Source organism: Carya illinoinensis, chromosome 3 (genome assembly GCF_018687715.1).
Source record: "Carya illinoinensis cultivar Pawnee chromosome 3, C.illinoinensisPawnee_v1, whole genome shotgun sequence".
NCBI lineage: Eukaryota > Viridiplantae > Streptophyta > Magnoliopsida > Fagales > Juglandaceae > Carya > Carya illinoinensis.
The window spans coordinates 11,662,113-11,684,360 of NC_056754.1; the positions used below are offsets into that span (position 1 = coordinate 11,662,113).

Sequence of the window (22,248 nt, forward strand, 5' to 3'; positions counted from 1 at the left end):
CAAGGGACCGGTGATGAAGTGGTGAAGAAATGGTGGCCAGAGGTGGAGCGACGGCGGTGGATCGAGGCAAAGACCGTGGGTGCTTCAAGGGTGTTTTCCGGCCAAACGGCTGGCCAGATGGGGGTGGGATTTGGTGGGGAGGTGCGCCGGAGGGAGAGGCGTCGACCGGTGGGGGCGATGAGCCGCACGGCGGCCGGACGGCGGTGGGTCGGGAGTTTGGTGTTTCACAGCGTGGGAGAGGAGAGAGAGAGAGAGAGAGAGAGAGAGAGAGAGAGAGAGAGAGAGAGAGAGAGAGAGAGAGAGAGAGAGAGAGAGAGAGAGAGAGAGAGAGAGAGAGAGAGAGAGAGAGAGACGGGCCGATCGGGAGGAAGGAAAAGAAAAAAGAAAAGAAAGAAAAAAGAAAAAGAAAGAAGAAGAAAAAAGAAAAAAGAAGAGAAAAAGGAAAAAGAAAAAAAAAGGAAAAAGGGAAAAGAGATGTAGGAAAAAGATGAGGTCTAATCCTCATTCCAGGAAAACAAAACTAAACCGCCGAAACGAGATTAAAAACCGTAAACGACTAAAAGAAATAAAACACAACATCAATTAAATTAAAAACCAATTTTTAAAACACAATAAATTAAAATAAATAAACTAATATATTAATTAAAATAAAAACAACCATTCAGTGAAAATACACGCGAAAGCGGGTCATCACAGTACTCATGGGTGATAAGTGACCCGATGAGTTCATTGACTTCGAGCTTCTTGAGGTCTCTAGCTTCAAGAATCGCTGTAACTTTTGATTCCCAACGTTTTGGTAAAGAGTTGAGAATTTTTCTTACTATCTCCACCTTGGAATAAACTTTGCCAAGAGCTGTCAAACTGTTTATGATGTTAGTAAAACGAGTGTGCATACTAGAAATTGATTCATCATCATTCATCTTAAACATTTCATATTCATGAGTAAGAATATAAATTTTTGATTCCTTGACTTGCGAAGTTCCTTCATAAGTTACTTCCAAGTTATCCCAAATTTCCTTTGCCGTAGCGCAATTCATTATTCTATTAAACTCATTTCCATTAAGAGCATTATATAATAAATTCATAGCAGTTAAATTTAAAGTATAAAGTCTATCGTCTTCACGATCAAACTCTTCTTCTTCCTTTTTGACCTTTATTCCATCAACCACTTTTGTTGGAATATAAGGTCCATTTACAATACATTTCCAGATTTCTCTACCTTGAGTTTGAAGAAATATTCTCATTCTAACTTTCTAGAATGAGTAATTATCTCCACAAAAGAGTGGAGGCCGACTGCTAGATTGACCTTCACCAAATGAAGCTACAATGTTAGCCATAAGATCTTAACTCAAAAGATAGTTAATCTTATAATAGAGCTCTTAGCTCTGATACCAATTGTTGCCCAGATGACTAACACAAGAGGGGGGGTGAATTGAGTTGTATTAAAAAAAATAACAATTATAAATTAAATATATAATATAAAATATAAACAAAATATGAAATAACAATAAATATAAAGAGTAAGGGTAAGAGAGAAGCAAACTCAGTATGTTAACGAGGTTCGGCCCCATTGCCTACGTCCTTGCCTCAAGCTACCCCTTGAGGATTCCCAAATTCACTATTCAACCTCCTTCAGGTGGAGATAGAAACCTATTACACCTTTGAACAACATCGCTACAATGGATCCGTGTAGAACACCCTCTACACTTGCAATCACCTTACACGTGGTGATTCAACTATTCCTCGTGTAGAATACTTTCTACACGCATAAGGGTTATACACACCCTTTTTCTGATACAAAAGCTGATAGTGGGTAGGTTATCAGAAAACACTCCTCAATGAGTGAAATAAGAACAATACAGCGCAAACTATATCTCTCAAAATGAATAAGGATTAAGGCTCAATGCTTAGAGACAACATCATTCAAATTTAAAAAGATTCACATGTCAAAGACAACATCATTCACTTTTTCAAAAAATTCAAATAAAAGGTTCTTCTTTTTCAATTGTCAAAGACAACATCATTCACTTTTTCAAAAAAATCAAACCTAATCTTTTACTTTTGGCATATGACAAAATGAACACACTTTCCTTTTCAAAAAATTCAAACCTAATCTTTTACTTTTTGCATATGACAAAATGAGCACACTTTACTTTTCAAAATTTTCAAACAAAATCATCTACCTTTTGTATAAGTCCAAAAAAGTATCAATCACTTTTGAAAATATTCAAATAAAACATGCACATGTGATAGATGACAATCAATCATCTTTAATATTTTCAAAGTTCAACCCTTTAATCAAGGCATGTACATGTAAAAGATGACAATCAATCATCTTTCAAAATTTTCAAATTTAATTTTCAAAAAAATTCATGCACATGTGAAAAATGTATTTTAATGCTTTATGATAAAATATTAATTTTGAGCATTAATCCTAATTTCGAATTTTAAGAGATTTACAACATTACTCTATGACTTTAATGTGAACTTGTTTCCTTCTTGCTTATGCTTGGTTCTTTGATGTGCTTGATTCCATTATGTGAACAACTTGAGCTTGAAAGTCCTTTATTCTTTGAATTCATTTGTTATCATCAAAATCCATGTGTAGATTTATAATCACATGAAACTTGAAACCTTGGGTTCAATAGATTTCTTCAAATTCAAACACAGTAATGTAGCAATTCAAACCAGACAGAACTGATTGGAGTCAGGGTTCTTGCACACTCAATCAAACCTACAAATGCATTAACAAATCATCAGATGCCAAATATTAGAGAACCTATTGTATTATAAATAGTTACTTTTCAAATACACGGGTTAGAGAGCTTACCAAGCTTAAGGCGAATCAGTCAGTCATCCCGAGAACAAGACCATGTCGGGATATTTTAGGGTTAGGTTTTAGGAAAAAGGGGAAAAGGGGAAATTTTAGGTTTAGGGTTTCCAGTTAAAAAATGGGAAAATTTTAGGGCTTTCGGGAAAAGGGGAAATTTTAGGGTTAGGGCTTTCGAAAAAACATTGGGGAAATGTTAGGGTTAGGGTTTTGGGGAAAAAATTGGGGAAATTTTAGGCATTTCGGAAAGGGGAAATTTTAGGGTTAGGGTTTTCAAGAAAATTTTGGGGAAATTTTAGGGTTAGGGTTTTGGGAATAAAATTGGGCAAATTTTAGGCATTTCGAGTAATGGGGAAATTTTAGGGTTAGGGTTTTTGCGTAAAAAAATTGGGAAAACTTTAGGGTTAGGGTTTTCGGGAAAAAATTGGGGAAATTTTAGGGTTTGGATTTTCTCAGATGAAGAGGACGACGGAAGGAGATGGCCTGTGTCGAACGAAGAGAACAGAAATATACACCCAAAATAACCTCAAAAACAGACTTGGATTTTCTTAGATGAAGAGGACGACGGAAGGAGATGGCCCGTGTCGAACGAAGACAACAGAAATATACACCCACGATAACCTCAAAAACAAACTTGGATTTTATCAAATGAAGAGTACGACGGAAGGAGATGGTGAAATCGAACGAAGACAACAGAAATATACACCCAAAATAACCTCAGAAACAGACATTGGATTTTCTCAGATGAAGAGTACGACGGTTCGAGATGGTGAAATCGAACGAAGAGAACTATTTCTCTCAGATTCTCTCAGAAATATACACCACAAATAACCTCAAAAACAGAGAAATATACACCAAAAATAACCTCAGAAATGGAATGGCCGAATCGAAGCTGGAGAACGAGATGGAATCGAAGCAGTCGCATTCGAAGAGAAGGGGAAATGGGGGATGGTGATTCTGGTGAAAATGAGGGAGGGAAGAAATGAAAGAGCACGAGACGAAACGCTTGGGATGATGATTCTGGTGAAAATGAGGGAGGAAACGCTTGGTTAACCCTACTCGACGAAACGCACCGTTTCAATAAAACCGGTGCCACGTCAGACACGACTCCGCAGCGTCTCCCCAGCCAGACTGTAAAAAGCATTTCTCATTAAAAAATCTTGAAAAGAGTATACGAGAGTCATCGATGTGAAGACATTGAAACAAAGCTCAAGACTTTGATTTGGCGAATGGGGGGTTAGCGCGTGGGGCCTACGATTGATTGACTTTGTCATGTGCATCCAAACTCTAAGAAATCATGAAATTCATTTTCAAAAGTCGTTTTACAATGAAATAAACGGACCCTCCACAGTTAATATTTAGTATTAGCACTATAACATTTGCTATTTTTTGCCGCGCTCGATAATTGCCGTAACAAGGATCAAAATTGTGGCTAAAATCATTAAGCAGTGGTTTTTACATCGCAGATGAAATGCCAGGATTTAGGCGTGACATCTACTCCAATTTTCACCGCAATGATGCCACTGAAAATAGGGCATCTTCCCGTTGATCTACCTGTCGAGACCGGGGAGCATAGTAACTGCCACAATTGAATCCCATTCAAGTCGAGCCAGTGCCGCTAAGGCTTTCCTCTTTCTTGTGAGTGTGAGTTCATCGCGGACAAAGGCCACCGCGTTCGACAATTTACAAGATGTCGATCATATTTTTTCGCGACACGTGTTTCTTGCAGAGTAATTGGGTCGGCGATTTCAGATCGGCGGGCAAATTACAACATCCTACCCTATCGCCGAATGTGAAAATGTACCCCCAAATTTCCTGCGATAAACCCTCGCTGGATTCTTGCATCTCTCTTGTGCGTGTGAGGTTGCTACAATCAACGGCGAACTGGTTCATCATGGCAGCAACAATTATCGACAATTGCCACCAACTGATGCTCCGGCACTAGGTATCACTTTTTTTGGCTACTTTTTTGCCACCAATAATTATGTTAGGTTACCACATGTTGTTGGTAGATAAAAAATACAAACTTTTGTAGAAATTAAATAGAAAGTTTAGAGAAAGTGTGCTGAAATGAGAAGCTCGTCTCAAGGAGGTTGAGAATTAAAGTTCTTATTAAGACAGTGGCTTTAACTATTTCAACTTATGCAATGAGCTACTTTAAGTTACCTATAAGCCTATATACTTAGTTGGAAAATATGATGACTCGCTTTTGGTAGGGTCAAAAAGAAAATGAGAGAAAAATTCATTAGATTAGTTGGGAGCACGTGTGAATCAAAGTTCAGAGATGGTTTGGGTTTCCGATATTTGAGAACTTTTAACACTACTAATCTGTTGGCAAAACAAGGTTGGAGAATTTCACAACAAGAAGATACTCTGTTGCATCAAATCTACAAAGCAAGTTACTTTCCAAATGTCAATTTTTTTGAATCAAGAATAGGCACTAATCCATCATATGTATTGAGAGAAATTTGGGAAGCAAAACATTGATTATTTCAGGGCTATCAATGGCAAATTTGTAATGGATCCTCAGTAAAAATATGGAAAGATGTATGGATTCCTGAGCACCAGGCTCTATATAAGGAGATGAGAATGACTGTAGAGAACAATAATAAAGAAAGAGTGGCATTCCTTATTGATAGAAATTCAAGGTGGTGGAATGTAGAGAAAGTTAGAGCTCTATTCAATCCAATGGTGGCTACTAATATTCCAAAAATAGTTATTTGTCCTAGAGAGCATGAGATACATCGATATGGAAAGATGAAAAGAATGGCACCTTTAGTGTTAAAAGTGCTTATAGATTCTTCAGAACAATTTCCACATGATATAAAGGTGAGAGCTCAAATGCTCATGATCATAATCAGCTATGGGAAAAGATTTGGAGGATGAAAATTTCTAACAAAATCAAAATATTTGCATGGAGAGTTTGTAGGGAACGGCTTCCAACAAAAGCAAATTTGAGGCAAAAGAGAGTGGAGGTTGAACCTACATGCGTGGTTTGCCAACATAGTTTAGAAGATCTAAAACATGCTTTAATTTATTGTCATGCTATTAGAGAAGTTTGGCATAATCATATTTCTGCTATGAAGGATCAGGAAGATGATATGTCTATCAAGAATATAGCTCTACTCTTACTGAATAAAGGAGACATAAATGATTTCTTTACTTTCTTCTTAATAGCTTGGGCTTTATGGTACATGAGAAATAAGATAGTAGTTAAGCATCTCTATTTGGAACCCACACAAGTTATGCTCTTTCTTTGCAGAAAGTTCACAGAGATTCGATGTTGTTCCCAACTTCAAAATTAGAGAAAATATACTATTAGAGACTCCCACCTATTGGTTATTTTAAACTCAATGTGGATGGTGCAATATATATATTATCTCCATAAGGCTGGAGTGAGAGCTATTCTAAGAGAAGATAATGGTAAAGTATGATAGCTGCCAGTAAAGTAGAGAATGAAGTGTTCGATCCTGACCCCATTGAGCTACTTGTAATGCTCAGAGGTTTACAACTTTGTGCCCATTTAGGATTTTCAAAATTAATTCTTGAAAGTGATAGCATGTTTATGGTAAGGGCTCTACAAGAGATGGGTGTTTCTTTTTCAAGTCTTGGGAATCTGTTGACAGAAATGAAGAATATGTTATATCTCTTTACTAAATTTAAGGTTAACATGTATAAAGAATGAGAAATAAGGCTATTCATCAACTTGCACACTATTCTTGGAAGGTTGAAGATATTGGGATGTTGTGGGAAGATGTTCCAATGTTTGTTGCTCAGATTGTTTGGCATGACAAAACTTATATGCAATCTATTATGATATTAATGATTATTTTTGTTATAAAAAAATAATGATAATAATATTTCTCTATTCTTTCTTATTATTTTTTTCTCTCACTTTCATTTGTACTCTTAAACTACTCACTATTTTGTCATTTCCCTCATGTTGAGCAATATCACTTTGTACATAAATTTTAAACATAAAGCTGATTTTTTTTTTTTTATCATGGATACAAGAATGGCTTTGAAATTATTACAGTTTTATAAATAATAAATATTCACATTTTCCAATGGTATTTTATTTGTAACAGATAAATAAAAATTAAGATTATAATTTTCGCCCAGATCTAACAGTGATCGAATTTATTTAAGCTTTAGGCACACCCGAATGAGACAAACAAATAAATCTTTTTTCTTTTCACACATTAAGATAAATTACACATTTCATAAACTGCATATTTATTCTCAATAACTGAAAATAGTTAATGAAAATAGAATGTGTACTAGATTGAATATTTTCTCAATTCTTCCTACATTACTACTATTGCTCATACACCAACCCCAAACACAAATTACATATGCGAACAATAAAAATATATTATAATTACAAGTACTGAAACCATTATTTTTGGTACCATATCGGCTGGTACGGTCGGTACATTTTGTACCGGTCACTAGACTAGTACAAATATGGTACCTATTTCGTACTGGCTGAAATATCGGCATATATTTCGGCCTGTACTGGCCTACGTATCGGCCAGTACCGGCTTATATTTCAGCCTTTATCTTTTTCTTTATCTTTTTCATTTTTTCAAGCTATAATCTCATTTTTTGACTCCCAATTCATACCAGACTATTTATAGTTTATATATACATATGTATTCATGTATAATTTATTCATATATAGACTATTATTTTGAAATATAATTTATATATATTTATATATATAATTTATTTATATATCGACTATCCCGAAACGGTACTGGTATCAAAATATTTCTTTCTAGTGCCTTAACCGGTACGACATCTGGTACGGTATTCAAAACATTGACTGAAACTGCCCATACACAGGCCTCAAAAGTTTACTACATGTCGCAATAAGATTGCTCAGAAATTTCCAAAATAAATTGCTAAAACAAATAACCATGACGTTGAAATTGCTATAATGAAAATAATTTTCTCCAGTTTTCTCTTATGCTTCTATGAAACAATTTCTAGTCGATATTGATTGCTTTTGGATATCCATTCATGCTTGTATCTTTTATAGTTTAATTTTTAATCGGTTAATTATCTTTTGGCCATATGTTAGTATTTCTATATCATATCAATAGAAAAATCTGCAAGATTGCCCAACCTGTAAAATTGACCGATATTGAAATCTGTAAGCACAACAATACCAACACATATTAGCAAATAAGACCACCAACAAATGAAAAATACCTCATAGTTTTGGCGACCCAAAAATTGACACCCCTTGTTATCTTCTATATGAACAGTTCTTCAACATGCTTTAATATCACAATAACTTAGTAGGTATTTATTTTGATGATAGTTTGCTGAGTGCGAGATATTGCTAGTGCTACTACGTAACCTAGGCATTAGGTAGTGTTATTTTTTGTTTTGCTTTAAGTTTATACACAAATAGTGAGCATAGTTATTATCTTTAGTAAAAATTAAATTTGAAATATTTTTAATACAATTCACAAAACCTTGATTGGCTAGCTATGTCCTCAATGATTGCAACAACTGGTTGTCAATATTCATTGACCATCTAAGTTACCCTGCCATGAAGTATTTGCCCATTTCCATTGTCGATACTCAAGTTTCTCTTGCCAAACCCCCAAACATACCCAAACCATTAATCTAAGAAAGTGGCTCAGGAAAAGAAATGCTAACACATAGGAAGTGGTAAACATTCTACATGGTTGCAACAATCGGTTGCCAATAGTGATTGGCCATCCAGGTTAGCTTGCCATGGAGTATGTTACAACATTTCTGTGTTCCTACTCAATTTTATTATCATTATAATCGAGGGGGATACACAACCAAAATCAAACTAAAGAAGAAAAACATCCAACAAAAAGTACATATCCTAGCATGTCTCAACAGCTGAACAACCTTGATCTATTTGTTAATCATGCATGGTATCATAGCACAACAAGTCAAATAAACAAATAATTCAACCAAGAAAAGAACTTCACAATTGGGAGGCTTATAAAGATAATGAAGATTTTAGGTTGAAACAGAATTTTCAAATTCACAAAATAATTTTGAAAATTACAAGCTACTTCTAAACACAATTGAAGAACAACCAATTATAAGAAGCTTTTAGATTTGAAGAAGATGCAATGATGTTCAACATAGATATCTCACATCAAAACTAGTGAAATAAGAAACTAATAAAAGGAAAAAAAAATGGAATATCATAGCCCAATCACAACTGAAAAACAATGATACCAAAGTAATCCAACTTTTACAAAACTGAATAGTATGCCTGTAATGTAGTAAAATACCTAAATCACAAAACTGAATACCAAGTTTCACAAAATTGAACAACATGCCTATAGATATCTCATATCCACCTTTTTTGAACTACATCTCCAAAATTGTTAAGCAATATAAATATCTGTGATATTTCAAAGAAGTAAATAATCCAACCAATGTAAGAACTTCACAACTGGGGGCTTATAAAATATTTAAGACTTTAGGCAGAAACAACATGGATAAGTCACAGGATAAGAATGAAAATAACAAGCTTTCAGATTTAAACACAACTGAATAGCAAAGAGATGAAACTAGTCCAACCAAAATGGCAAAGTAATCCAACCAACAGAACTAACCAGCATGCCTAAATCACAGCAGAATAGTTCAAATTACATGAAAGCACACAAATTACAAAACAATAGAAAAGAAATTTTGGGAGGAGGCTAAGAATGGGTTTTTATTTTTTTATTGAAGTATAGGTAAGCACATAACACAAGATTGAATGGCTGCAAAATGGTTGCCTTTATGAAAGTTTCACAAAAAAATGACCATTTGGGTTACCCTGTCATATCGAGCTCGCCCCATTGACAAAAGCTGTGATTTTACATATTTATCATATTCAATTTAACTATCATTACAACCTAATTATAGCCTAACTATCATTACAACCTAATTACATATACAGCTCCAACAATAGCCTCTACTAAGTCAAGAATTAAAGCTACAAAGAACAAAGTAATGATAGTGGGAAAAAGCAAATAAGTAATCAACAGCAAGAATCAAAAAGTCAAAAACTGGTGAAGCCAACCAACACAGCAACAGGAGAGCAAAACGAAGTGTCAGCTTGCCCAAATAGAAAACAAAGAAGTATATATAAGTAAAATGTTAGATCATAGTGTTTCCTTATTTGATTGTTTATAACTTTGAATTTAGAAAAAGTTAACAAAGTTTACATTCACAAAAGTTACGATTTTTAAATATGAAAATAGATAAAGTTACCAAACATAGAAAATAATGGCAAGCTTACTTGAATATGTTACATAACATTTATCTAAATACAAAACACTTTTATGTGAAAATCTAAACATATTATTAGCATGTGAAAATCTTGATAGAATCATACATGAGAGCTAGATTGAATAAACCCAAGAAAGTACACAAACATGAATTTCACATGCAATTCCTCGAAAATGGCAAGCTCATTGATTTTACCTACTACATTAGCATCTTAAATTACACAGAGTGAAAATGGCAACCTAGATTGAATAAATTATATATCAATTACGCAAAACAAGAATCAAATAAGCAGTACAATGTCAATGACAAGGTAAAAAACAATAAAACAAAACACATTAGAGTTGCATGTGAAACTCTTCATAAGAATCAAATGGCAAGCTAGATTCAATAAATTACATAAATTTTACAAAACAAAAAGGAAATGAGGCAGTGAATCTGTATGGGTTAGTCATTGATAGTGAAACAAAGCATCTGCCATATCAAATTCTAAGCATACCAAAATGGAAAAGCTAGATTAAATAATAGAATACATAAATTTCACAGAACAGAAATCAAATAAGTAATGAAGGTTGTTGGAATGCCCACTGACAGTGACACAAAGTAGCACGTCAAATTCGTAGCACACTAAAATGACAAAGCTAGATTGAATAGCAGAACACATCAATTTCACAAAGCACAAATATAACAAGCAGTATTTCATAATGGCTTGGTCTCTGATTTTACAATTTTTTTTCTAAAACCTGTACAACAATCGCCATTATAGAAACCCAAGAAAAGCATACACAGAAACCATTTTGGTCTAGTGGGCTAGGGTTTTCAAGATCTACCTCAACATTTAACAATGGAGTTACAGAGACCCAAAATGGTAAAGCACAAACAAAATTATTTACAAAATTTCTCTCAGAGCTGACAACATGAGAGACAATAACTGTGTGCATGAGTTTGTGAGAGATGAAATGGTTATCGTGAGGTTTTTGTGTTGAGTTTGTGAGATGAGAATTTTACCTATCGTGAAAATTGTCAGAGGGGCTACTATTGATGGACGAGTGCAAGAGAGAGCCGATAGGAACTAGGGCACGAGGGACATCGAAGATGCTGGAGGGGAAGAGAGAGGGACAGGGAAAAATAATTTAAAATAGGAAAGTGGATGTACAGTAGTTCCCCATATATAGGGAACAACTATAGAAAGTGTAAACATCAACCTTAAAAATAGGGAATTAGATGGGAGGATGAAATGCAGGTTTTCCCCAAATTCAATCTCAAAATTAGGAGAAGAAGAACATATAAAGTGTGATGACCCGCTTTTACGTGTATTTTCACTGAAGGGTTGTTTTTAATTTAATTAATATATTAATTTATTTATTTTAAATTATTGTGTTTTAAATTGGTTTTAATTTATTTGATGTTGTGTTTAATTTATTTAGTCTTTTTACGGTTTTTAAAATCGTTTTCGGCAGATCAGTTTTGGTTTCCGGAGTGAGGACTGGACCTCATTTCTTTCCTCCATCTTTTCTTTTCTCTTTTCCCTTTTCTATTTTTCTCTTTTCTTTCTTTTTCTTTCTTTTTTTTCCTCCCTTTCTTCCCGTGCGTCGACCCCCCTGTGCGATTTCTCTCTCTCTCTCTCCTCTCCTTCACGCCGAAACTCCCAGCCAACCAGTACCGCCGCTCACCGACGCTGTGAGCCACACCACCACCACCAATCTCTTCCCCTCCCTCCGGTGAACCACCCCACCAACTTTCATCCCCAACCGTGTCGCTATTTAGCCGGAAAGTCACCATCAAGCCGCACGGTTTTAGCCCCGATTTGCCGCCGTCGCTCTACCTCCAGCCACCACCTCTTCACCACTTCATCACCAACTCCTTGCCGTCCTAACCCACCCATTTTCGGCCTCAATCCATCGCCGAAACAGTCTCCACGAGCTAACTCTCCGATTTGGGTATTTTGGCCTCCTACCGCCATTTTTGCTGCCACCCACGGCCAAACTTCACTTCCACTAGTTTCATAAACATTCTTAGGCCATTCCCTATCAATCCTGAGCCTTGGTTTCTCCCCGTTCAAAAGTGGATATTTTACAACCCACGACCATAGTGAAATTTCACTGTTACGTTGCTTTTCTTCCGCCGTTTACAACGCTGCGAGCTTTCAAAAAATACCATATAGCACTGTAAGTAGTTTCCAAACTCTACTTTTAGATTTAAATATATTTTGCTCTTACATTAAATATTTATCTGTTGGTTGGTTGGTTGATTCCAGACTGAGTCCGAGGAGTTCGGGGGTCAGATGGATTGAGGACAGAGTGCTTGGTTTTGGCTGTTTGTGATTGCTTGGTTATTTGTGCCATGAGGCGTGCGTTACATATTGCATACATGTGCATTTTATTTTAAGTGTGAAAATTATGTTTTGTTGGCGTAAATGAATTTCGAGTGGGTGAGTCTCACGAGCCCAAGCAGGGATGGGTTATTATTTCGGTGGAGCTCCTCTGGTCACTCAGGAGTGGATAATACTGAGTCAAATCCCCTGGGTTGTCGCAGGGCGACGACCAGATCGCACGATACGGTAACGCTGTTGTGTCGACTCCGTGGTCCCTAGAGTGGCGGGGACTAGAGGATGGCCTGACCAGGTACGCGCTGGGCGCGAGTCTGGGCATCGCTCATTTAGGTGTCACACGCGTAGTCGTTACCTGCGGTGTGGCACAGAGCCAGGGTGTGTGGATGATCCCTAGGGGAGATCATGGTGCATGCATATTTGGATCGTTTTTATGGTTTTTGGATACGGGCCATTTTCTGGAAAAATGACGAGGTTTGGTTTTGAGGCTTTTGATCCATTTTCTGGGAAAATGGTGGTTTGGCCCTTTATCTGGGATAATGGCGAGGCTTGATTTTAAGCAATATGTTTTTGGGCCAAATGGGTTTTTGGCGTGCGTGGAAAAATATGGTTTTACGGGACATGTGCATTGGTTTTCCTTTCATGCATGTTGTTTGAGTTTTATATGTTTTTATCTAGTGGTGTTTGGATTTTACTTACCTGCGGCACCATTTTTGGTTCTGTAGATTTTGGTGTAGAGTTCAAGGAGGAGGAGGAGGCTGAGCCCAAGGATGCGGCTCTGCTGGAGTTCTGAGATGGGTTATGCTTTGTATTCGACTTTGAAAATATATGTATGTTATGTAATATTTTATTATATATGTTTTGAACAGATTTGTATTAAATAAGAAAAATTCTAGTACTTAGTTATGGCTTTTGCTTTTCACTGTGTGTTTCTTGGTGCACATTCATTGCTTATGCACACACTTGGCACTCGTCGATAGGATGGTGACCCGTGATGTCATCATCCGGACGTCTCGGTTTTCCTGTGTCTGTGCGTGCGGATTTGGGGGCATCACAGGTGGTATTAGAGCGGTTTGGCTCTGGGTAAAACCACAAGTCCCGTAAGGAGTATCAAAATGTTTTTTTTAGTTGTGTTTTAAAAAAACTTATTTTAAGTAAAGTTGCTATTTGACATGTTTTATTTGTTTGAACTTGTTTACTTGTTGTTATTTATTTAGTTATGTTATTGCATGCTAGTTTCTTTTGTTTCTTGCTATGTGGTGTTGGTTTTGGTTTTTGGTTTTATATTGGTTTTATTTGTTTTCTTAAAGGGGGTCAAAGGTTGTGTTGTGGCAGGAAAAATGGTGAGACCAAGGAAATCTACTCAGGAGCCACAGGACAATATATCGAGAGATGACTCCATAGCCCAAGCAATACGATAGATGACAGAGTTCATGCAACAGAATTTTAGGCCACAACAGGCAGGGCCTTGGCCACAACAAGGAGGACCTTGGCCACAACAAGGGGGTCCTTGGCCACAACAAGAAGGGTCTTGGCCATAACAAGGAGGGCTTTGGCCACAACCAGGAGGTCCTTGGCCACATCAGGGAGGGCCTTGGCTATACCCAGGAGGGCCTAGTAGCATGGTGCAAGCCGGATGCACCTATTAGCGCTTTCTGGTGCATAGAACTCCACACTTCACTGGAGAAGAGGATCCACTTCAAGCTGAAAAGTGGGTCAGAGACTTGGAAAGAACTTTTGAGGTGAGTGGTTGCACTGAGGCGCAACAAGTGCTCTACGCCAGCTATCTATTGCAAGGCACCGTGTCTGATTGGTGGGATACCAAGAGAGTAATGCTAGAATCAGATTTGGGATCTTTTGCCGCTGTAACCTGGCAGCGCTTCAAGAAAGAGTTTAATGATCGCTTCTTTCCCGCTTCTGTAAGGCAGCAAAAGGCAAGAGAATTCTCAAACTTGGTCCAAGGGAGCATGACCGTGGAACAGTACGCCCAAAGATTTATAGAACTTGGGCGATTTGCTCCCTACCTCATCGCCACAGAGGAAATGCAAGCCGAGTGTTTCCAGGAGGGACTACGTCCTGATATACGCTGTATGCTGGTCAGCCACCGGATATCCACTTTTCAGGATTTAGTGGATGTGGCCACTCTTGTGGAGCGAGAAAATAATCTGAGTATGGGCTCCCCTCCAGGACATAAGAGGCGGAGTTTTTCTGGTAAAGGAAGCAGCTCGGGTTCACCTCAAAAATTTGTTCAGCGGATCGGAACTCGACCGCAAGCATCCTCAGGTGTTCGTATGGGAGGATGAGTGCCAGTTTGCGGAGTTTGTAATAGAGCCCATGTGGGTGAGTGCCCTTTTGGTGGGGCTCGATGCTATAATTGTGGCCATCAGGGTCACTTTGCTCATGAGTGTCCGAGGCAAGGAAGCCGTGGAGGTAGACGCGGTGGAAGAACAAATCCAAGACAAGCAGTGCAAGCCCGGGTTTATGCTGTCACACCTAGAGATGTTGATGATGAGTTACCAGCGACCCATAATGCTGGAGTAATTACAGGTATGGATTTAATTTAATTTTATGTTGGATTTGATTTTTGGTGTGCTTTGATTTCTTTGTGTATTTGGATTTCATGAGTTTATGTGTTTGGTTCAGGGAGAGTCCATTTATATGAGTTTTATGCTTGCACTTTGTTTGATTCGGGTGCTTCACAGTCATTTGTATCTTCCACTTTTGCTCGGATGTGTAACTTGGTCACGGGACCTTTGCCGATGTCATTGGTAGTGGCTCTACCCAATGGTGAAATGGTGTGGTGTTCCAAGGTTGCTTTGGGATGCCCATTAAATTTTGATGGAAGGTTCTTGGATGCTGATTTGGTGGTGTTCAAGCTGTTGGGTTTTGATATCATTCTCGGGATGGATTAGTTATACCGATATTCTGCGAGTATTAATTACAGAAGTCGAGTAATTAGCTTTCAGCTTCCAGATGGTGATTGTTTGGAATTTGCGGGGAGTAAGCTAAAAGAAAAGCTGGTAATTATATCGGCAATTCAAGCAAGAAGAGATATTGCATGGGGAGCGGATGCATTCTTAGTTCAGATGGTGTCTATGCCGTCTGAGAAGAAGTCTTTGGTAGACATTCCCGTTGTGGAAGAATTCCCCGATGTGTTTGTGGATGACTTGCCTAGGCTACCCCCTGTTCGTGAAATGGAGTTTGTTATAGACTTGGAATCTGGAGCGGCTCCTGTACATAAAGCTCCTTACCGCATGGCACCGGCTGAATTAAAAGAATTGAAGACTCAGTTGCAAGAGCTGGTAGATAAGGGGTTCATTCAGCCTAGTACTTCGCCGTGGGGTGAGCCAGTTCTGTTTGTTAAAAAGAAAGATGGAATCCTCCGTATGTGCATTGATTATCGGGAATTAAATAAGGTGACCATCAAGAATAAATATCCTTTCCCACGGATCGATAATTTATTTGATCAGCTTCAAGGAGCAGCTGTGTTCTCGAAGATTGATCTGAGGTCGGGATACTACCAGTTGAGGATAAGAGACAAGGATGTGTCCAAAACTGCTATCAGGTCGAGATATGGGCATTATGAATTTAAGGTGATGCCGTTTGGATTAGCCAATGCCCCTACTGCTTTCATGGATTTAATGAATGGGTATTTAGGCCTTATTTGGATTCCTTTGTGGTAGTATTCATTGATGATATTCTGATTTATTCCCGAGATGTTGAAGAGCATGTGTATCATCTTCGTCTAGTTCTTGGAAAATTAAGAGAACACCAGTTGTATGCCAAGCTCAGCAAGTGTGAATTCTGGTTGGAGGAAGTCAGATTTCTTGGGCATGTGATTTCTCGAGACGGAGTGGCTGTTGATCCTAGTAAGGTGAAAGCCATTTTGTCATGTCAACATCCAACAACAGTGCGCGAGATCCGAAGTTTCTTGGGACTTGCCGGATATTACCGAAGATTTGTGGAAGGATTTGCTCGCCTATCCGGACCTCTCACAGCTTTGACTAGAAAGAATGCAGATTTTGTTTGGTCAGATAAGTGTGAGAGAAGCTTCCAAGAATTGAAAAATAGGTTGACAACGGCACCAGTGTTAGCGCTCCCAGAACCGCATAAGCCATTCGTAGTCTTCAGCGATGGGTCTAAATTCGAATTGGGTTGTGTCCTTATGCAGGAAGGACGGGTTGTTGCTTATGCATCACCTCAGCTAAAGGACCATGAGAAGAATTATCCGACGTACGAATTGGAATTGGCTGCCATTGTTTTTGCTCTTAAGATCTGGCGACACTTTTTGTATGGGGAAGCTTGCGAGGTATACACCGATCACAAGAGCTTGAAGCACTTGTTTTCCCAGAAGAATCTGAACATGAGGCAGAGGTGATGGCTGGAGTTAATCAGTGACTACCAGTGCGAGATCAAGTATCATCTGGGGAAGGTAAATATAGTTGCTGATGCTTTGAGCCGAAAATCACACTTGGAAGATAAAGCCGAGTCGTCAGAATTGGATTTTTTGCTTTATGGGATGAGAAGGCTCCTTATTGAAAGTTCACAGCAAGAAGAGATTTTATCTTCAGTTCTTGATATTCGGGTAACTGATTTTGAGGAATTGAAGACCCTTCAAAGGAAGGATCTGAAACTGTTGGATATCAGAAAAAGAGTCAGAAAATCTCGAGGGCCGTTGCACTATAGTATGGATAAAGATGGAATTCTTCGGTTTTGAGATCGTAGGGTGGTCCCCAAAGATTTAGAATTCAAGGAGCGGATCATGGCAGAAGCTCATGCGGCCCCTTATTCAGTTCATTCCGGCAGTACAAAGATGTACCGGGACTTGAAGAAAAATTATTGGTGGGATGGAATGAAGAGGGATATCACCTTGTATGTTGAGAAATGGCACACATGCCGTCAAGTCAAGGCCGAGCATCAAAGACCCGCAGGTATGCTCCAACCCCTCCTTATTCCTGAGTGGAAATGGAATGACATCACGATAGATTTTGTAGTGGGCTTGTCGAGGACGCCTAGTGGAAAAAATTCTGTTTGGGTGATTGTTGACCGGTGAACGAAGAGTGCTCATTTCTTGCCTATTAATAATACTGATTCTTTGGGTAAGTTGACACACTTGTACGTGAAAGAGATAGTGCGGTTGCATGGTATACCGAAGAGTATTGTGTCGGATCGGGACCCAAGGTTCATGTCTCAGTTCTGGAAGAGTTTGCAGGCAGCATTGGGTACTAGGTTGAAGTTCAGTACTGCATATCACCTGCAGACGGACTGCCAATCAGAGCGCACCATTCAGACCCTTGAAGACATGTTGCGAGCATGTGTCATGGAATTTCAAGGGAGTTGGGAAAACCACTTGCCGCTCATAGAGTTTGCATATAATAACAGTTTCCATGCAACCATTCAGATGGCTCCTTCTGAAGCTCTTTATGGGAGGAAGTGCAGATCGCCTTTGTGTTGGGATGAAGTCGGGGAGAGTAGGATAATTGGCCCCGAAATAATTCGAGAAATGCAAAGCCAAGTTCGGATCATCAGGGATAAAATGGGGTAGGTCAGAGTCATCAGAAAAGCTACGGTGATACCAGGAGGAGAGAGTTATCTTTTGAAGAAGGTGATTGGGTTTATCTCAAAGTCTCTCCCATGAAAGGAGTTAAGCGTTTTGGTAAGAAGAGGAAACTAGATCCGAGGCAAGTCGGCCCTTTTCAGATTCTGGAGAAGGTAGGATCCGTCGCTTATAGAGTTGCTTTGCCAGAATATTTTGGGGATATTCATGATGTCTTCCACGTATCATCCTTGAAGAAGAGCTTTGGACAACAAGAGCCGCGCTTTGTCGACCCAGAGAGTATTCAGTTGCAACCAGACCCTACTTATGAGGTTGTTCCGTCTCAGATCATGGATTGGAAAGAGCAACAGTTGAGGTCCAAGACGATACCTTTGGTTAAGGTGGCATGAGGAGATCCGTTAGCTCAAGATTTCTCTTAGGAGAGAGTAGCTGACATGAGGGAGCAGTACCCATACTTGTTCGAGTAAAAGACGGTACGTCTCTTAATCTTGGTCGCATGTGGTTTTATGTGACTTGTTTCAAGTTGGTGTTTGATTTTGCAAATTTCGAGAACGAAATTTGTTTTTAAGGGAGAGAGGATGTGATGACCTGCTTTTACGTGTATTTTCACTGAAGGGTTTTTTTTTTAATTTAATTAATATATTGGTTTATTTATTTTAAATTATTGTGTTTTAAATTGGTTTTAATTTATTTGATGTTGTGTTTAATTTATTTAGTCGTTTTACGGTTTTTAAAATCGTTTTCAGCTGATCAGTTTCGGTTTCTGGAGTAAGAACTGGACCTCATTTCTTTCCTCCATCTTTTCTTTTCTCTTTTCCCTTTTCTCTTTTTCTCTTTTCTTTCTTTTTCTTTCTTTTTTTTCCTCCCTTTCTTCCCGTGCGTCAACCCCCTGTGCGATTTCTCTCTCTCTCTCCTCTCCTTCATGCCGAAGCTCCCAGCCACCCAGTACCGCCGCTCGCCGGTGCCGTGAGCCTCACCACCATCACCAATCTCTTCCCCTCCCTCCAGTGAACCACCCCACCAACTTTCATCCCCAACCGTGCTACCGTTTAGCCGGAAAGTCACCATCAAGCCGCATGGTTTTAGCCCCGATTTGCCGCCGTAGCTCCACATCCAGCCACCACCTCTTCACCACTTCATCACCAACTCCTTGCCGTCCTAACCCGCCCATTTCCGACCTCAATCCATCGCCGGAACAGTCCCCACGAGCTAACTCTCCGATTTGGGTATTTTGGCCTCCTACCGCCATTTTCGTCGCCACCCACGGCCAAACTTCACTTCCACTAGCTTCATAAACATCCCTAGGCCATTCCCTATCAATCCCGAGCCTTGGTTTGTCCCCGTTCAAAAGTGGGTATTTTACAACCCACGGCCACAGTGAAATTTCACTGTTACGTTACTTTTCTTCCACCGTTTGCAACGCCGCGAGCTTTCGAAAAATACCATATAGCACTGTAAGTATTTTCCAAACTCTACTTTTAGATTTAAATATATTTTGTTCTTACATTAAATATTTATCTGTTGGTTGGTTGATTCCGGACTGAATCCGAGGAGTTCGGGGGTCGGATGGATTGAGGATGGAGTGCTTGGTTTTGACTATTTGTGATTGCTTGGTTATTTGTACCATGAGGCATGCGTTACATATTGCATACATGTGCATTTTATTTGAAGTGTGAAAATCATGTTTTGTTGGCGTAAATGAATTTCGGGTGTATGAGTCTCACGAGCCCAAGCCGGGATGGGTTATTATCTCGGTGGAGCTCTTCTGGTCACTCGGGAGTGGATAATATTGAGTGACATCCCCTGGGTTGTCGCAGGGTGATGACCGGATCGCACGATACGGTAACGTTGTCGTGGCGACTCCATGGTCCCTAGAGTGGCGGGGACTAGAGGATGGCCTGGCCAGGCACACGTTGGGCGCGAGTCTGGGCATTGCTCATTTAGGTGTCACACGCGTAGTCGTTACCTGCGGTGTGGCACAGAGCTAGGGTGTGCGGATGATCCCTAGGGGAGATCATGGTGCATGCATAATTGGATCGTTTTTATGGTTTTCGGATATGGGCCATTTTCTGGAAAAATGGCGAGGTTTGGTTTTGAGGCTTTTGATCTATTTTCTGGGAAAATGGTGGTTTGGGCCATTATCTGGGATAATGGCGAGGCTTGGTTTTAAGCGATATATTTTTGGGCCAAATTGGTTTTTGGCGTGCGTGGAAAAATATGGTTTTATGGGACATGTGCATTGGTTTTCCTTTCATGCATGTTGTTTGAGTTTTATATGTTTTTATCTAGTGGTGTTTGGATTTTACTTACCCGTGGCACCATGTTTGGTTCCGTGGATTTTGGTGTAAAGTTTGAGGAGGAGGAGGAGGCTGAGCCCGAGGATGCGGCTCCGTCAGAGTTCTGAGATGGGTTATGCTTTGTATTCGGCTTTGAAAATATATTTATGTTATGTAATATTTTATTATGTATGTTTTGAACAGATTTGTATTAAACAAGAAAAATTCTGGTACTTAGCTAGATGAGATTTGTATTGAACAGATTTGAACAGATTTGTATTGAACAGATTTGAACAGATTTGTATGTTTTCAACTTTTGCTTTTTGCTGCATGTTTCTTCATGCAGATTCGTTGCTTATGCACACACTTGGTACTCGTCGATAAGATGGTGACCCGTGATATCATCATCCGGACGTCTTGATTTTTCCGTGTCTGTACGTGGGGATTTGGGAGCGTCACATAAAGAGCTGAATGTAGTGCTCTAAAGGGATCTCTCAAAAAGGAAAAATTTCCCACCACGAGCAGTGGAGGTTTTTCTTTCTCAACCCCTTTTGTAAAGAATAAGATTTTAACAAATTAAGACCCAGTTTGGTTAGCTAGATGAGATACTTTTATCTCATTTGGAGTTGTACGATGCAAAGGCATTGTCTATTCAAACGGTGTATTTCGTTTCTAAATTTAAAAAATATTCACTAAAATAAACAATAAGTAAAATAGTGTAAAACTAACAGTGAACAGTACAAAACAGTAAATGAATAGTATAAAATCAATAGAAAAATAAGTGAATAGTACAAAATAGTAAATGAACAGTGCACAATTGACAGAAACAGTAAGTGAACAGTAAATTACTAGTGCAAAATCTTAAATGAACGGATTCCCTCCAAACCTTGGGATCTACACATTTTTTAAATTATAAAAAGTAAAAACTATCTTATCTCATCATACTATCCAAACACATATTTTTAACAAATTATTTCATCTCATCTTAATTAAAAAATCTCGTTAGTATTAAAAAATCTCGTTTTATTTTATATAAATTATATAACCAAACGAGACCTTAGATTTTATCAAAGAAAGTATTGAAATTAAAATCTTAAAAAAAAAAATCTCTAAAATTTGCTCGTGTATGATAGGTACAAGAATGCCGGTGTCTTTATTTTATTTTATTTTATTTATTTATTTTTTACTTTAGCGATATAATTAACCCAAATCTGTGGGTGGGTCAGACTTTTACGGAGTTTTACTGTGCTTTGTGTTGTATATAATCTTAATTGCCAAAAAATGAAAAACACAAAATTGCTACAGATGGTGTTCGCTTGGCTGGCCGATGAACCGATAAAATCTTACTAGGATCTGAGACATTTTCTAGATTATACCCAATCAACATACTCTTGTATTTTTTTTTCACTTTTTTTAATCTAAGAATTCAGAGATCATCTTGCGAAACTCCAACATCTGCAGTAGACTTTCATGATCCGTTAGCTGCATCCAACTGAAACTTGAAAGAAAAATGTTTAATCCATTATCATGCTAAACTTACGGTATATAATAGCTTTAACAGCACCATTTTCATGATGCACAGAAGCAACAAAACTCAATCCTTGAAACACGAAAACATCCATGCATTTTTCATCGAATCACACGCTCGCACATATTTATTTTCCCTTCCAGGCTCTACATTATTTGCCGACAGGCGACAGCAACAAAGCCTCGATCAACCGTCCAAGTGAAGAATGCCAAGATCCACCCTCCATCACAGCCTTTCTGCTATTCTCGCTCATCTCTTTCACCCTCTTCCTCGCCTCGATATCTGGTTCCATCAAGCATTTCACCGATTGCTCTATCTTCCTAGCCATCACAAGCTCACCATCGCGCCTGTAATCCATCTTCAAGTCCACTGCCAGCCCCAGATCCCTCACCATCTGGAATGCATTTAATTGCTGTTCTGCGTACGTTGGCCATGCGGCCATCGATGTTGTGC

General features: G+C 38.6%; 1 protein-coding gene across 1 annotated transcript; it reads right to left on the reverse strand.

Moving 5' to 3' along the window:
* Positions 1-21,707: 21,707 nt before the first annotated feature.
* Positions 21,708-22,248, reverse strand: LOC122303887 (UDP-glycosyltransferase 71A15-like). Its single transcript, XM_043115880.1, has one exon. The coding sequence runs from the start codon at positions 22,235-22,237 to the stop codon at positions 21,947-21,949; it is 291 nt and encodes a 96-aa protein (XP_042971814.1). The 5' UTR covers positions 22,238-22,248; the 3' UTR covers positions 21,708-21,946.